Source organism: Zalophus californianus, chromosome 2 (genome assembly GCF_009762305.2).
Source record: "Zalophus californianus isolate mZalCal1 chromosome 2, mZalCal1.pri.v2, whole genome shotgun sequence".
Lineage (NCBI taxonomy): Eukaryota > Metazoa > Chordata > Mammalia > Carnivora > Otariidae > Zalophus > Zalophus californianus.
This window is the reverse complement of record NC_045596.1, coordinates 189,165,109-189,183,707: the sequence shown is the minus strand read 5'-3', so window position 1 is coordinate 189,183,707 and position 18,599 is coordinate 189,165,109. Positions and strand designations below refer to the sequence as shown.

At 39.1% G+C, this 18,599-nt stretch overlaps 1 protein-coding gene across 1 annotated transcript in view; it reads left to right on the top strand.

The window, feature by feature from the left end:
• The window catches only part of TENM3 (teneurin transmembrane protein 3), a 1,257,915-nt gene that overhangs the window by 1,114,229 nt on the left and 125,087 nt on the right, over nt 1–18,599 (top strand). Inside the window, exon 9 of the mRNA XM_027598498.2 lies at nt 3,875–3,997. Within this exon, the coding sequence (XP_027454299.1) occupies nt 3,875–3,997 (123 nt within the window). The remainder of the gene's footprint in view (nt 1–3,874; nt 3,998–18,599) is intronic.

Here is an 18,599-nt window from a genome sequence, read left to right as displayed (position 1 = left end):
CTGTCGTGAATTTTCATCCTTAATCATATTACTATAAAATTTTCTTCTACAGAAGAGTGGAGTGGAGAAGTTCTTGTCCAGAAGAACCATGCCTGCATTACACAAATGTTACTTAGAGGAATCTTTGCCCATCCTCCGCCACCAAATACTATCTCTGCCTTCCGTTTTCTAGATCTAGTAGAAAAACCTTATCTATCCTGTGGCCCTCACTGAAGGTACATTTCACTTCCTTCGGTACAGATTTTCACATTCCTCGGCCCCCTGGGAGAACAGACAGGTGTATTGGGCTAAGCCCTTTGTGATCAGAAGGTCTGGGTTAAAGGGCAAGGTCTACTGTTTGCCTGCTTGAAACCTTAAGCTCCCCCAAAGCCTCAATTTTCTCCGATTTAAAATGAAAAAAAAGTTAATAGCAGTAAGTATTCAGTGGAGTCTCCATGAAGATTAAATGAGATAAAGCAGGTGAAACACTAGCACAACATTTGATATATAATAAGTGCTTAATGAATGTTTTCTCTTAAAAAAGAAATACTGCATCGTGATGTCCTAACACCAACACAAGAACAACATTGCTGCCGGCCGATAACTCCTCACCTAAACTATGTGCCCAGAGGGGTGAGGGACCCCGAAGGGGCACAGAGCTCCCAGCCACTCCTTGACACTCTGGGTACACCAAGGATCGATTTTCACTATTCACGAGTAGTGGTGCCACAGGCCCTCCCGTGGGTTCAAATCTTGCTTTCCAACTCGGGTATTGAAGAATTGGGCTCATCCTGCTGTATTTACATATGTATTTTATTTCACTGATTTTCCCTGATTTGTCTGCCAAGACCTTCCCATACAGCACTATTGTGCAAGTGCTCAGAAATTACTGTAGCATTTTTTTACTTTTACGAGTTTGCTGCCTCCCTTGGTCTCCCCCTCTCTCATTTTTGGAGTCAGTTTTACTAACACCCCGTATTTGTAGAAAAATCTCAAGTTACGCATAATGAGTGTCAAGAGCATTGCTAAATACCGAACGCCAAGATTTTCAAAGTACATAATATCCCAAGACCAAACAACTCGTTGGTCTCTGTTTTCAATGCAGTGTTAAACAAGATATAATATTATTTGATATGGTTCTCATTATACAGCATCTTAAATAGACTGGGATTTCATTTTATTGAGATTTACTCTAAGAAGAAAATATATAATAAAGCTATTGCCCATCTGGCAAAAAAAATAAATAAATAGCTTTCCAAACAGAAACATAGCATTACTTTCTCACATTTGACATCTGTGCAGGATCCCGTGGATTCTCTCTCTTCTTCAAAGTCTATTAAAACCACTAATATAAGCAAATCTATCATTCAGGAAGACTTTTTATGTTACATAAAAGCTCACAATGATGATAAATTATTTTGTTAGAAACTTTGACCCTTTTGGAATATTTATCATCACTATGCCAAAGTATGTCTGTCAAAGCTTTTACTGTATGCAGAACAAGTTCCCATTATTTTATTCAAAAATTGCTGAAATACCTAAAACCTTGAAAAAAATGTATGAAGTGATAAATGTTTAGAAAGCTCCTGACATTTTGCTACTCAAACACTATGTAATTTAATGCAAAATGACATATGAAGTTATACCTCCTTACAAGTTGACAATTTGTGAATTCAAGGATTCTATAACCTATATCTCAATCCTTAAAAAAACCAGAGCTTGAAAGGAATTGCTGCCAGATTATAATTTAAGAAGGGGAGTATATACATTTGTTAAAAATATACAGAGTAGATGTAACTATGTTTGTATGTGTTCGCTGTGTTTCTTATTATAGCATAATTTTATATCAGGAGTGGTTAACAAAAGAATGTAAAACGTGTAGAATACCCGCAAACTATTGAATCTTTTTTTTAAAACTTTAATTATATAAAGTACTAGTGGACTTTCACTCAACTGCTTTTCATATACCATTATGCTAATATAGTCATTATTTATTAATAAGATCACACTCTATTCTTGGCCATTTACTTATTTGTTTTATATTTATTTACTGTTCCCTTCAGTTACTATATTTTTATCCACAACAGTGTTTTCTTAGATTTGCAAACATCAGAACGTCGATTTCATTTACCTACAGACACTTATTAAGACTACTAGGTATTGGGCACCAGATAAGGTAAATGAGGTACAAAAGTGAATGAAAGCAGTCTTGGGAGAGATGCTTGACCCAGTCAGGGAAGGCTACCCCACAAAGTTGGTGTCTACCATCTGAGCGATGAATGGGTATTTTACAGTGGATGAAGAGCCTTACAGACAGAAGGAACTATTTATTGAGAGGCAGCGTGGTCTGGTCAGGTGACTTCAAAGAGTTCAGTAATCTAGGGGCACCCGGGTGGCTCAGTCGGTTAAGCGTCTGCCTTCAGCTCAGGTTGTGATCCCAGGGCCCTGGGATCTAGCCCCGCGTTGGGCTCCCTGCTCCATGGGGAACCTACTTCTCCCTCTGCCTCTCTCTCTCTCTGTCTCTCATAAATAAAAAAAAAAAAAATCTTTAAAAAAATAGTTCAGTCATCTAGAGTCAATAAATAAATGAAATCCCTATGTACTAAGAACGGTCCTGCTATGTACCAGCTGTCCATGATATACCCCCATAGACCTATCCTGTCTAGAAATTTCACATCAATTAAGTAAGGTAGGTTTAACCAACCTCACTTTTTAAGTAAAACGAATGTTAATAATATTCCATCATTTGTCCAAGGTTAAATTCTAAATTGAAGATTAGACCAAAATCTAACGCCACCTAAAGCCCCTGCTCTTTACACAGCCAATTTAATTGTGTTACTACATATATTACATATTTAATAAGGGCTTGCCTTTTGACAGTGGTAGTCATCACACTATTTCTAACAATACTTCTTAAACACTATGTCTTTCTTCACCTCTCTGGTAAATTCCACATATATATGGTGAAATGTCAAACAATGTCCAAAAAAATCTTTCGTGATACGGTCATATGATCATCCCTGGGTTTCCCTAGGGTTATTTAGCCTCCTTAGGGATTAATTCTGAAACTGTATTCTGTGGAACACAAATGAAAGTTTAGTTGAGCGTTAGTGGTCAATATCACAGGGATTATTCTTGTAAGTATTTCAAATAAATTAAGAAAAATAATATAAAAAATTTTAAGTATATTACATTTGTAAATGTATAAAGTCTTATAGTTGTCTATTTTCTAAATATTTCAAATAAAGAAAATTAGTAAATCCGTTTACAAAATTTTTATAAATTTGTAAGATTATCATACCCACATCAGAAACTCTACATGAAATTAACCTGACACAGCATGTTGCTTCATCTGTGCCGTTGATGAATTGAATGTCATAAACACATCTTAAATCTAGAATATTCAAATATTACTATATTTTGTGCATATAAATCCATTCTGATCATTTCATATGCCAGCAAATTTATCTGGGAGACCAATTGTTACTTTTTACCGTAATCCAAGTGAACAGCATCATGTTTCTTGAGAATCTACAGATGTTGCAACTAAGTATTCCACGTGTGCAAGTGGCCTGAGCTCAAGCAGGTTTGGCGGATGCTGCTACAGAGCATTCGACCACTTACCTAAATGACAGAGGGCAGTGGAACTCAGAGCAGAGCAAATAATCATTCATTCCTAAGAGCCTCCTGGTACCTATATTGCACAGCATTGCTACCTAAGCTGCATTTGTTTGGGGAACGGTTTCCTTTCTAATTTTTATGTGCAATTATCTTTGGCATTTCAGAACATGGAAATTTTCACTTTACATGTGAATCTTGTTATAAACATGTTTACCATTTGCTATACTGCTTAAAAACAGCAGAGCTTTAAACAACTTGTATTCTTTGCTCCCAGCAATGCATCTCTTTGGCCTCAACTGGCAGTTACAGCAGACTGAAAATGACACATTTGAGAATGGAAAAGTGAATTCTGATACTATGCCAACAAACACTGTATCATTACCTTCTGGCGACAATGGTAAGAGAAAGAATTATGTGTCTTGTGTGTTTCTTTTAACATCTCTTTTCCATAAATTTATTTTTATCCATGTCACATCCAGCTATATCTGGGAGAGGGAAAAGATTTTGAAATACAGATGTCATCTTTTAATGAGGGGTTTTTATTCATTTACTTGAAAGATTGGAAGTTCACATTTTTATTATAGGAATAATACGATTTTCTGCCTTCTGATTTGATGGCTAGGCTTTTCCGGCTTTCCCTCTGCAAGTGTGTATTTTGTCTTATTTTTAGTCTGTAAATAGGCTGTACTTCAGTACATCATCTCATGTATTATATCTTGGGTGTATTAAGCTTTTTTCATTCAACTAGCATGTGGAGTTGGAATACTATATGAATTTTGTTTTAAAAGCTTTCAAATACAAGACACATTAAAGGATTATAATTTATTGACCTTTCCTCTGCTTGTCCTTTCTGTAAACCTTCAAAAGTTTGCACTTTGGGCTAACAGACTTTCAGATCATTTGGTTCTGAATTAAAAACAATTTAAGAAGCTTGAGAATGCTTCCTTTCATTTTTCCACATAAACACCCAGGAAAATGTATATCTACCTGTGTATATTTATATTATATGTACTTGTCCATTATTTTGATGTGTGTGTGTATTTTGACCCTTGGCAATCTCTGACTTTTTGCAAAATGTCATAATATTTTATATCTCAAAGCAACCGGATCAAGATACCTTTTTTTGTCACATAAATATATTGTCTGCCTTTAAGCATTTCCCAAGCTTTTCTTCCCCCTTTGTTTCTTCTTATCTCATGTATTTGTATTCTGCTTTGGCATCAATTATGTCCGTCCTCATGTGGCTAGTTTCTTTGCAAGACTAAAAAGAAGCTATTGTGTATTTATAGATAACATAAATATATTTATGTTTTTATATATATATATATATATATATGCTGCCATTTGACATGTCCCCATTCACTATGACTAATGCCTTTATCATTTTTCTGTTCTCTGTTTTCTCATCTTCTGTTTTATTTTAACAACAATAATTTATGGCATTTCTCTTCCTTCTTAGGGAGACTGAGGAATTTTATAAGATGTTAGATTTTCATGGTAATAATAAATACCCTTTGCCCCACACCTGTATGGAGCCTTTTGATATAAAGCTCCACATGTTCCAAGAAACTATAAGTGGTAACGTATTAGTAATGAAAACTGTAGGTGGGGGAAATTGCAATTAAGTAAACAATTGTTTAATTTTTTATACACTGATAACAGATGAACCGCTTAAGAGTGTTTATTTTGGGTTTCTGTAGATTAAAATGTAGCCTGTCTCTTAAAGCGGATGGTTTCTATGAAAAGAGCCTGATGGCACATACTAACCACACGTGGAGGGAACTTTTTTTAGACTCAAGAAATTAGACTAAAAAGAGAAAGGCTTATTGTAGATATGTTTAGTTTTACAACATCCTAACCTTTTATCATGGTTAAGATGGAAATAGAGCGCAGCTAATTAGTTTCACAATACTTAAGCAGCATAATACTAAGAGAGCTACGGATTGAGAGATGCTCCCCCAGCCTCATGCTGGTTCCTGGTATTCTGCCGGGGAGTACCTTCTCTGCTTGAATCGGCAGCATTCCTCAGCTCCCATAAACCATGTTCAAATCCTTAGCTTCTTCACCTGTTTACTTTGTAACCTTGGTCAGGGTGCTTTCATGGTTCAGATCCTAGAAGAAGATTTCAGGACAACCCTGGAATGAACTGCCTGGGATCATTTGAAAGAACATCATGGGGGCGCCTGGGTGGCTCAGTCGGTTAAGCGTCTGCCTTCGGCTCAGGTCATGATCCCGGGGTCCTGGATCGAGCCCCGCATCGGGCTCCCTGCTCGGTGGAGAGCCTGCTCTCCCTCTCCCTCTGCGGCTCCCCCTGCTTGTACTCTCTTTCTCTCTCTCTGTCAAATAAATAAAATCTTAAAAAAAAAAAAACCCATCATGTACATACGGCTTCAGAAATTCTGTGGAGTTAATAGAGTTTTAAACTCTTCTCTATGACTGCAGTAAGAAATCCACATTATGTCAAAATCCACAGACCCATGCACATACCCATCTGAAATACGTTCCCAAAATAGTGCTTCTCTTCGTTTTGTGACATGCACCCTGGTTTTCTCACTCTGCTGCATTTCCCATTTATACAAGTGCTGGTTGACACAAAATTTCACGGTTTACAAAGGATGGTGGTCCACAGTTTCAGTAACACTGCTCTGAAAGTCCCCTCCTCTAGGAGAGACTGGAGTTCCCCCACGTGATCATAGAATGCACTGCGGACAGTTGACTCACATGAGCCTGTCGGACTGTATATACACGGAAGCAAAGAACCTATTTTCTAGCCTTGTAAAGAAGCCCCCCACATAAGGAACAGCCACCAGATGCCCCAGGATGAGTTAGGAACTCTGGAGAAAAACTGATCCTCCAGCTGTCAGCTGGACTGGGGATTCATAGTCATTCCTCCTTACGGAAAGGAAGGCTGTCTCTGGGCTCAGACCTTGTCCACAAAGTGGGACCTAATTAGTAGTCACTTGTCCTCTTTATTATTTCTCGGATAGCACCCCCCCCAAAAAAAACCCTAAATTATAAGGAATTCTTATTTCCGTTTTTCCAAGTAAAGATTCTTGGTATGTATCTCTTAAATACTTGCAGTCACGGGGTTCAGGGGGGCAGGAGGGGACTATATTTACAAGACAGAGGAGGTACCTGAAAATCACAGCTTTTAAACCCCTGTGATGATCCTGCACTGTCCAGACACCATCGTCCACAACCTCAGCTTTATCCAGAGAAGCCTATCACATCATCTCTTTAGAAATTCGAGATCACCACCCTTAAGAGAGCCTTAGAATTCAGAACAAAGCTCATTAGGAGAATTAACTGTGCTAAACATAATGAGACAATTGAGTCACGGCTTCTAAATACAGTACTTTTGTTTATGCAGTCCTATTTCATTCTTATTTTATAAATAGTGTTCTAAGGAACACTCATGCTGTTAAGGCATCAGGAAACTCCAAGCTAGCTTGTAAGCCCATTTGAATGGAAGCTTCTACGTGGTATTTAGTATATAAAAGAAGAATTTCTATTATATTCCACAAGGCCATCTTTGACTGCCACTTTTAAAGATGAGATATCAGAAGTGTGGGGTCTCAGGCAAAACTGATGGAAGTGGACAGTGTGAATGTAGAGGTGAGAATGAGGCCTTTTCAACTTCCAATACCAGTCTCTTTCCAGAAATTAAAATTATTCCCTGGGACCAAGGAATTCATTTAGCCTAATGTACTGGAAAGAATGACACAGGCCTATATTCAGATCCTAGCTCCTTCATTTATTTACTTTGTAACCTTGAGCAAGTTACTTAACCTCTCGGAGCCTCAATTTCCTCATGTGTAAAGAGGGAATCATAATACCCATCTCCTGGCTCACTGACTCCAACAGTCTGGCCGCCCTACTTTTGTTCCCTTACAAACTCTCTTCCACATTGTTCCACATCTTCCTACTGCCCTCAGAATCCCCGCTCTCTCAACAGATGGGCCCTTCTCTTCAACCACAGATAGAAACCTCCCCAGGAAGGTTCTCTTAATTTCTTAAAATCAAAATCCTCATTCCTCTGCATGTCTGGATCTGTACTTCCACTCTTTGCCCTGTATTCAAGGCTAATCTTTCCATGAGCACTCTTGATCCTGTTCCATATCTTCCAAATTTGCCCACTGTTGACACCTTCCGTCAACACGTGAACCTATGGAGGCCTCTCAATGTCTTTTTAAAAAAAGCCAAAAACCCCTTGACTCTCCCTTCTCCCACAGCTCTACCCTATTTGCCCCTTCTCCCTTCACATCCAGCCTTCATGAGCACAGCATCTGTATTCGCTATATTCATTTCTTCGCTTTCTATACAACCGCTTTCTCATAGCTGTTCTCTACCACAGTGCATTGAAACCGATGTCTTCTTGGGTTATCAGTTGCTATGTTGGTAGCATCTGTGAATACGCTTCCATCTTTATCATATTGGAGTTCTTGGTAGCATATAATTGTTAACCTATCCCTCCTAATTGAAATGCTCTTTTCTCTTAGCTTCTGTGATACCGCATTCACCTTGGCTCTCTTCCTGACTCTTTGGCAGTGACTTCTCAGTTTGTTGAGTTGACTCATCTTTCTCTGTCTGATCCCTCAACATTGCCGTTACTCAGGACTCTGCTCTTTTTTGGAATATGATTCCTCTGGGTTCTCTTAACAGCTCTCCAGGCTTCGGTCACATTCTGTATGCTGTGTGCTATGGTACATTTTACCTACTCCCAAATCAATATGTGAGGTGTAGATATTTCTCTCTTTGAGCTCCAGACATCCCTATGCAAAACCTATCCAAGGCCCTTTGGAACTTCTCCACCTGGGTGTCTTCCAAGCTCCTCAAACTTCACAGGTCTAAAACTGAACCCATTTGACTACTTTAGTTCTCTGTTACTGCATAATAAGCCACATCCAGATTCAGTGGCTTAAGAGAACAGTTGATATCACCTCTCCTGATTCTGTAGATTGACTGGGAAATTCTGGTGATGGTGCTTGGGTGTTTTCGTGCAGTTGCTTTCAGATGTCAGCTGGGGCTGTTTGAAAGCTCCACTGAGCTGGAAGTCCAAGGTGGCTCACTCTCATGGCTGGCACTTGGTGCGGGTGTTGGCTAGAACTCAGCTGTGGCTGCTGACCAGAGCATTCCATGGGGCTTGGAATTCTCAGAGCATAGCAGCTGGTTCTGAAGAGAAGTGTCCCAAGAGGGAGCATTCCAAGAGACCCACACAGAAGTTACAAGCCTTCTCAGCTCCTACAATATTGGACACTTGAGGATGTCACTTCCATTACATCCTGTTGGTCAAGAAAGTCAGTAAGATCAGCCCAGATTCGCGGGAAGGAGAATTAAACCCTGTCTTGCGTGGGGAAATGGCAGGGATTCATTTCATGAGAGCATGTGCGATGGAGGATATTGTGGTAGCCATCTTTCGGAAAACACAGTCGCCATATCATCTCTCTTTCCAAATTTGCCTCTCCTTTGGGGCTTTTGGGTCAAGAAATGGCATCGTCATTCACCTACTTACCTGGGCCAGAAGTTCAGGAGTCATGTCTGGCTCCTCCTACTCTCTCACCTCCAGGTTCAATAAGTTCTCTAGTCCTGTCAGTTCTAACCCCACAGTATCTCTTGGATCCATCATCTCTCACCTGGATTGTAGAAGCCACCTTCTGTCTGGGCTGTTTTGTCTCTAGTCTTGCTCACAGAATCTTCAAACACACATTTGAGATATCAGGACCCCGCCTGAACCGCTCCAGTGACCTAGACTCCGTCAGATGCCTTTAAATGATTTACAGGGCTCTCCACAATCTGGCTGTTCATCACACCATACTCTAATATAGAAACAGTATAGGAGGCAGATAGAGTATAGGCTTTTAAGCCAACCCACCTGGCTTCACATCCTAGTTCTGATCATTAATGGCTTTGTTACTTGGGACAAGGTATATATATATATATATATATATATATATATATATATATAGCTTCTTTGGCCTTAAGTTTTCTCATCATTAGAACAGTCTTAAGGATTCAATGGAAATACTTGAAACAGTGTGTAGTATGTAATAAATGCTTGAAAAATGGTAAGTGGCTATCACTATTCCTACTTAATGTAGTAATTCATTACTACATTACTTCATACTTCGTTGCTAGAGTATGAAGCACAGATCATATCTGTTTTCCACTGCTTTGTCCCAAGTCCTCAGCCCAGTGATAGACATGTAAAAGGTGCTCAGTTAGTATTTGTCAAGTGAATAGGTGAAAATAGTACAACTAAAGGCTATAAAGTATGTAAAGAGCCCAACACTGTGCCTTGCAAAGTATACACAGAGCAAATCTTGGTAGATTTGGTTAAGTATTGAAACGCTGTCACTTACTGGGTGGCTTTACATAAATGACCTTCCCTAACCTCCTGTTTCTCCACGCAGTAGTACTGAGGTTTAAATCAAATCATGCATGTAGGCTGCCAGGCAGTGATTGGAACATGACAGGTATTTGATACATGACAAAAATTATTAGTTCACTCTTTTTAACAGAGTTCCAGATCATGCACTTGTAATTTGTAGCTAGATTTTTAAGAAGATACATTTTAAATCAGCATCAAGATTATTCTCTAAAGTAATGACGGAGGGGCGCCTGGGTGGCTCAGTCGTTTAGCATCTGCCTTCAGCTCAGGTCATGATCCCAGGGTCCTGGGATGGAGTCCCACCTCGGGCTCCCTGCTCGGCAGAAGCCTGCTTCTCCCTCTCCCACTCCCCCTGCTTGTGTTCCCTCTCTCGCTGTGTCTTTCTCTGTCAAGTAAATAAAATCTGGAAAAAAAATAGTAGTGATGGAAATCCTTATTATTAGTTATTTGGATTTTATGAAAGGAATCTTACCCTTAATATTCCTTTGAATGCATAGTATTGTACAGTTATTTATTGAGCATATATTACATGCCATGGCACAGAGCAAGGCTTTGAGAGTATAGCAGTGAAAAAAAATAAAAGATAATCACAGTTGTTCTCAGAGCATGTGAATTGCTAGGCAAGATAGAAATCAAGCAGGCAATTACAATGAGTTGGCAAATGCATACCTAGTAGGGAAAAACAGAGGGTACTGTGGCAGGATATTTCAATACTACTTTATTTGAAAGGAACAATAAGACAAATGCCAAAATTTAGCATAGAATAGTTTGGGATCATATAAGACAAAAAGCCATAAATTTTGGCTAGTATAACTCTGGCAAATTACTTCTCCAATCAAAAAAAAAAAAAAAAAAAGCAAAAAAAACCAACCACTGCTTTTGTACACACTTCCAGTTATAAAATAAATAAATAAGTTATGGGGTATAATGTATAGCATGGTGATCATAGGTAATAATAATGTATTGGATTTTTGAAAGTTGCTAAGAGAGTAGATCTTTTTTTTCTTAATTTTAGTTAGTGAACATAGAGTGCAATATTGGTTTCTGGAGTACAATTCAGTGATTCATCATTTACATACAACACCCGGTGCTCATCACAGTGCCCTCCTTAATGCCCATCCCCCATCTAGCCCGTCCGCCACCCACCTCCCTCCATCAACCTTCAGTTTGTTCTCTATCCTCTATCATTAAGAGTCTCTTATGGTTTGTTTCCCTCACTAAGAGAGTAGATCTTAGAAGTTCTCATCACAAGAAAAAAGTTGTAATTATATTAATTACATAATTGTTAATGTTAAAAAATAACAAGACTCCCTATGGTGATTACTTCACATTGTGTACAAATGTCAGGTCATTTTATTGTACTTCTGAAACTAATATAATGTTTTACATCAATTAGTTATGAACAAAAAATTTTTCAACTCCTTTTGTCTGAGTACGAATTTAAAAACTACATATATATGTGTGTATGTATACACACACATATATATGATTCATCCTGTTTAAACAAAATAATTCCAATGCTTTTAAACTTTATATTATTGTTCATCATGTATGAATATCCTCAAACACTGGACAATTTCAGAGAATCAAATTTTATAGAAGTTAAAGATTGACTATGATTTGAAGAAATGGGCTATCAGAGCTGCAGGTGCCTTGCGTTTTATTCAATATTATATTGTTTATACACTTTGTGTTGCCATGTGCAATAGTTCCTTACTTAGGTGCTGTATTGATTTTGTTCATTAAACTATGTTTGCAAGGTAGTTATGTTTTATTTCACTTCGCTTGTGATGTCACACTCTGTGTCCACAATGTTAAGTTATGGCATGTGGTTGTTTATAAAAAGATATGTCCTGGGGCACCTGGGTGGCTCAGTCGTTGGGCGTCTGTCTTCTGCTCGGTCATGATCCCAGGGTCCTGGCATCAAGCCCCGCAATTGGGCTCCCTGCTCGGCGGGAAGCCTGCTTCTCCCTCTCCCACTCCCCCTGCTTGTGTTCCCTCTCTCGCTGTCTCTTTCTCTGTCAAATAAATAAATAAAAATCTTAAAAAAAAAAAAAAAGATACGTTCTCTCAGAGATCTCAAAGTCAGGGTGTGAATCCAAGGTTAAGTCATAGAAGTGTAGGGTGGGCTATTGATTGTAAATGCCTGCCCTTGCTTCCTGACATCTTAATTATTAGTGCCTCCGTGGAGCTTCAGATGATATCATCATTCACCCTCCTCAACAATTGCGTTAGGCTTCTACAGTTGGATGTCTTTAATAATTATGGGCTTGTTTACTCACATTATGTGCAGGCAGCAGATTCATGATATGGAATGGCAAAATAGTATTTTGCTCTCTCTGTTTTTTCTGATGTCACAAAATAATTTTCAGGCAGATACCAAACCTCCTAATTACCAGTATGATTTAAGTGTTCCATTTTGTCCTTATAACATCTAGGGTTGGGTAAATTATTATTTATACAATATCTCAAAGGTCAACGCATGGTTAATGCAGTATCTGAAAAATGCCAGTGTTACTGAAAAAATTTCTTGAACCATTTTCCTATAAACAGGGGATCACCTAAGAGGGAGAGGAGTAACAATAGCTTTGGGGATGTGGTCTCTTTATGTGTTCGCACTCTGACAACCGTGTTTTAAGACACTGAGACTGTTGGGACACATACTTACTGATGAAAGGGAAGTTCACAGTTAGTAAGTAAAAAGACTGCTAGTGGTTCCCACAATCAGACGCAACAGGACGCGTTGGAAAAAAATCTTCAAGATGATACCCTATTGTGTTTGAAGACATGGTACACCTCACTCTTACTGTGAAGGCTTTAATTGGTTTGATTCCTAACCTACACGCTTTGAGTTTAGAATACCTATAGGGCGCTCTGCTGTCCTGTCTATTTTTTCCTCCATTTTTCCTCCTTTCTCTCTTAGTAAAGCCTACAAACAACCTTCCCATTTCCTATGATCATTCCCAAGTTCAGGCTCCGGGGGCTTAAGTATGAAGTGATCTCGGTGAGGGAGGATAGAGAGCACCAGAACTGTCCCTCCTTTTATTTCCTCTGAAGCCAAAGTGTTCTGGAATTCAGGACATGATGAAAGACATCTGTGTCCAGGCTTCTATCTGGGAGGACGGATAAGCTTCAGACGAAAAGGTTGCTCGAGTATTTACAAGTTTATCAAACTGTGTCAGTGGCTCACTGACTTCCAGGTGTGGTGCCAACCAATAAGGAGCATTTGAAAACGCTAACAGGAATGACCACACTTGACTTGGCCAAATGAGAGAAGAGCCAGGACTTGAAAAGCAGTAGTGCAGAATTTAGAAAGTCAAAGCACCTTCACACAACTACAGTCCCCTGACATTCACACTGGAAGCTTCAGCAAGAATGTTACACTAACCTAAGCTGCTGGCTCAGTGGATTTAAGTAAAGTCAGCCATGTCCCACTACATCACTGATTATAATGAGAGGTCAGGTCTGCATCTGCCTTTTAGAAAAGACACGTCGTAAGGCTTTAATTCAAAATAAATTCTTTTTTTTAAGATTTTATTTATTAGAGAGAGAGCATGATCGGGGGTGTGGGGGGGAGAGGGAGAAGGAGAAGCAGGCTCTCCGCTGAGTGGGGAACCTGACATGGGGCTCGATCCCAGGACCCTGGGATCATGACCTGAGCTGAAGGCAGGTGCTTAACTGACTGAGCCGCCCACACGCCCCAAAATAAATTCATTCTAAGTGGTGTAACAATCGGAAGCAAATAGAAGTGGATGGGCACTTTAAAGTGAGAGTCCTATTTCAGAGGAAAAGCTAGACTAGGTACATGATCTCCAAACTATTTAGTTCTTGTGCCTTAAGACAAAATAGGAATACACATTTAAATTAAAACGTATTTCCTGCAACCATAAGACTCATAAATATTTTAAAAACCTGTTTTCTTTTGTATGGAATTGTGCTTATAATTATTAGTTATACACATTTGACTAAAATCAACCTAATTATTATATAACTATGTGAACTGTTTTTGTAACTATTAAATATAAAAAGCAAACAGGTACCTCTCTGAATGAGATGAATGGGGACTTTTCCAAAGAGTTCATGTAGTCATGGATGGATATTATTTATTACAAAAGCAAAGGAAGATGATTCAGTATCAATTTTATTCCTGTACTTCTTTTTTTTATAAATATAAATATAAGAAATCTTGCTACAAAATAAGCAGATGGGAAGGAAAGGATTTTTTTAGAGTGATGCCATTCGACTATTTGAAATCCTTATTAGTCATATGTCAAGAATCACGTTGTGATCTATTTCTAAAAGGTGTGTTTAGTGGTCTACAAGCTGTTGGCTCCATCACATTTCTTTGTCAGTCATATGGAAAGAACAGAACTGACAAATACCTGCTTTCAAAAATATTTGTTACCCAGTCTTCCAAATCCACCCATTTCTCAGCTTCTGTGAAGTATACCCATAAAAAGCATTCCCAAGGCTTAGCAAAACACTAGTAATTGTGCCTGTTACTCTTTTATTTAGTGGCTTTGTTTAATCTGGTATACACAGAATGACATGGAAAATGGGAGTTCTGTTCATTTTATTTTATTTTTTTTAAGATTTTATTCACTTTTTTGGCAGAGAGAGAGAGAGCACAAGCAGGGTGAGCAGCAGAGGGAGAGGGAGAAGCAGGCTCCCCGCTGAGCAAGGAGATCATGACCTGAGCAGAAGGCAGATGCTTAACCAACTGAGCCATCCAGGCGCCCCAGCTTCTGTTCATTTTAATTCACCTTTGTTATTATAATATCTTTTGAATGCTTTTGTTGTAGCATATGCTTTAAATACCTCTAATTGCCTCATTTACTTTATGGGAAATACTATATAATTTACTGGCAGAGCTAGGACTCATTAAAATGAAACTTTCTGTCAGAAAAAGTCTGACTTACTTCTTCAGTTCAAAAAAAGTAATAATACATTTTGTCACAGTCATCACAGTTCTGAATTCCTACTCTAAGGTGATAGTAGAGAGACAGAGCACAGGTCCTTGTCATGAGTTTGGCAGTTGGATCAAATGATGCATCACTGCCTTTAATATTTCTTACCTTATGGATGTTGTCTTCATAGTCATGAAACTTTTCTGCCAGTGAAAAGCATTCTCTGCCAGGGGTTGGGATGGATGATGAGGTCACCAGATAAACTTGTTCTCTCTCCCTCTTGATGTATCAGACTTCAAAACCTACCAACAGTCTTAAATATTCCAGTTCTTTTTTTTTTAAGATTTTATTTATTTATTCGAGAGAGAGAGAATGAGAGATAGAGAGCACGAGAGGGAAGAGGGTCAGAGGGAGAAGCAGACTCCCTGCTGAGCAGGGAGCCTGATGTGGGACTCGATCCCGGGACTCCAGGATCATGACCTGAGCCGAAGGCAGTCGCCCAACCAACCGAGCCACCCAGGCGCCCAATATTCCAGTTCTTAATGCCACACTTTGTCCTTGATAGAAATACATGCAAGACAGGGAAAAACACTGAAGCCCTGACTTGGGTTTTTTTTTATGGTGTCTCAAATAAAGGAGGCTTCATTGACAAAAATACATTCAATTTTGCCTTTGGCACATTAGAAGCTTTATTTTTTTTAAAGGTTTTATTTATTTATTTGATAGAGACACAGCGAGAGAGGGAACACAAGCAGGGAGAGTGGGAGAGGGAGAGGCAGGCTTCCTGCGGAGCAGGGAGCCCAATTCGGGGCTCCATACCAGGACCCTGGGATCATGACCTGAGCCAAAGGTAGACGCTTAACGACTGAGCCACCCAGGTGCCCCGCATTAGAAGCTTTATGCTCAAGACAGTGTGTCATCATAAGATTCTGAATATGTGAGAGGTATGCCCTTCTGTTGTAAAGAGAGTCTACATATGGAAATTATTGAGGTTCTAGAAATTACTTCCCTTAAAGCAGACTACTCCTTTCCTCATTGAAAATCTTCCCGAAAAAAGTATGGAGGGAGGGAGGGAGGGAAGGAAGGGAGGGAGGAAAAGAATTCTTCACATAGTCTTGATACCTAGGTCTATGGGTCCTCTTATTTAAAGACTCCTGGAGTAAATGCCCTCCATGGCACTTGAACTCTGAGATGCTATGATGTTATGATTAGTCAGTCTTTTACATTATAGGGAGACAAGAAAACAATTATCTCAACTACTGTTGCCCCCATTCAAGCACATCCAACCAACCTTGGTTCTTTTGTTTTACAAATGGAAGAAACTTCTTTGTGAAAAAGAGCCACCTGTTTAATTGCTGTGGGACTAACTGGTTAAGTAAATACACATATTGGCACAACGGTACACACACATATCATTTCTGTGAGAAAAATCTTAACCCCTTGAAATCAGTATACAGAGAAAGGAACAAAGCAAAACTGAAACCCTGCAAGTCACAACTTGAGTACTATTTCCAAAGCTAAATGCTTGGGCCAAGATGATGGTTGGGGGAAAGAAAATTCTGTGATGAGCACCATTTTATGCTTATCAGCATTCAAAGCACAAGTATGCTATCAAAGCTGCTAAAAACCCTTTACAGCAGCACTGCATACGATCAACACCATTGAGTAGATTAGATCACATAAGCTTTGGAAAGTAACAATGGAACTTATTAATAACAACAAAGTATAATGATAACCTTAGTGATGTACGAACTTGATGAATGAGTCCAAATATGAGCCATTTTCATATTTAAATATGACACGTATATGAACCAATCTTCGCGGGGAAAAGGACTACTACTTTATTCAGTATTTTAAAAATAGTTTCATGTGGCAGTCAACCAAAAGACAAAAACCTGTTAGGAATTTAGTATAAATTATTACTCAAGGAATATCGCATCATAGTATCCATGGCAGTCTTTATTTCGTAAGAACTCATCATTTCTTCTAATAAAAATAAGTATAGGGGCACCTGGGTGGCTCAGTCGGTTAAGCTTCTGCCTTCAGCTCGGGTGGTGACCTCAGGGTCCTGGGATCGAGCCCCGTGTCAGGCTCCCTGCTCAGCGGGGGGCCTGCTTCTCCCTCTGCCTCTAACCCTCCCCTCCCCCTGCTCATTAGTGCACTTGTATCTCTCTCTCTCAAATAAAATCTTTAAAAAAAAATAACTATAGAAAAACCTATAACTGTATATCCTAAAATTGAAAGCCAAGCAGATTCTCTAGTGTGGTTCGATGGGTTTTACCACGTCTGATTTTATATGAATTGGACAAACTCAAAACTTAGTAATTTAAAATAATATTTTTTAATAAAAACTGAAGATTTTACTGATGACTATGTAAGACACATAGTTTTGGAGTTTAGCAGACCTCACTTCGAATCTTGACTCTACCACTCACTTTGTGCAAATAATTTACTTCTCTGAGCCTTAGTCTCTTCATCTCAAAATAATATCAACCTCATGGAGGTTTTTTTGAAATTAAAAACAAATAAAATAGGTGAAACTACCTGACATATCATAGGCTTTCAGTAAAGTTAGTTCCATTTCTCTTTCCACCCTCTTGAATCTTTTCATTAAAAACTAATTTATGGGGACGCCTGGGTGGCTCAGTCGGTTGAGCACCTGACTCTTGATTTCAGCTCAGGTCATGATCTCAGGTTTGTGAGATCAAGTCCCATGTCCTCTGCGCTGAGCGTGGAGCCTGCTTAAGATTCTCTCTCTCTCCCCACTTTCTTCCTCCCTCTCCAAAACAAAACAAAAAAGTGGGGGGGGGGGGCACCTGGGTTGCTCAGTTGGTTAAGGGACTGCCTTCAGCTCAGGTCATGATCCCGGAGTCCTGGGATCGAGTCCCACATCAGGCTCCCAGCTCAGTGGGGAGTCTGCTTCTTCCTGTGACTCTCTCCCCTCTCATGCTGTCTTTCTCTCTCTCTCTCTCTCTCAAATAAATAAATAAAATCTTAAAAAAAAAGCTAACGTGTGACAAACGTAGGTGCTAAGTGCAGAGAAACATCCAAAATATAAAGTAAAATTTGGCCTCGGGTATTTAAAATTTTCTGTGAATAAAGAACGCTGTCTGATTAGAGAGGAAACTAACATAATCCCTGGGTGGTCAGATTATATTTTTTTATCTTTGTATTTAGCTCTATGTTTTAATTTCGCTAGAATGAGTATGTATTACTATCGTAAATAAATATTGGATATTTCAGTGACTGATGTAGTTTGTAATCTATGAGCTGATACATAAAAAAATTACAAAGATTACTATAACTCAGTTTTTAATTTTTATTCCCTAGAGCATATCATATTACTAAATTATTAGTTAAAGGAAAACGGACCCGGTAGCTGATGCGTTAACCACTGCCATGGTTATGGACATCAAGAGAAAAAGAGGGGGTGGGACTGGAAATAATGACTTTTTGTTAAGCTTTCTTGTACAGCCCCCTCCTGCCTCACACCTGGGTTATAGCAACTATATCCTGTCTTGTGCCTCCACTTCCAAGCTTCTCACTATGGTAGACCCCCTGACCTGCAAGAGCATGTGTCCCAAGACCCCCAGGGGATGCCTGAAACCACGGATCCTACCAAGCTTTCTATGTACTGTGTTTTTTCCTATGCGTACATACCCATGATAAAGTTTAACTTATAAATTAGGTGCAATAAGAGGTTA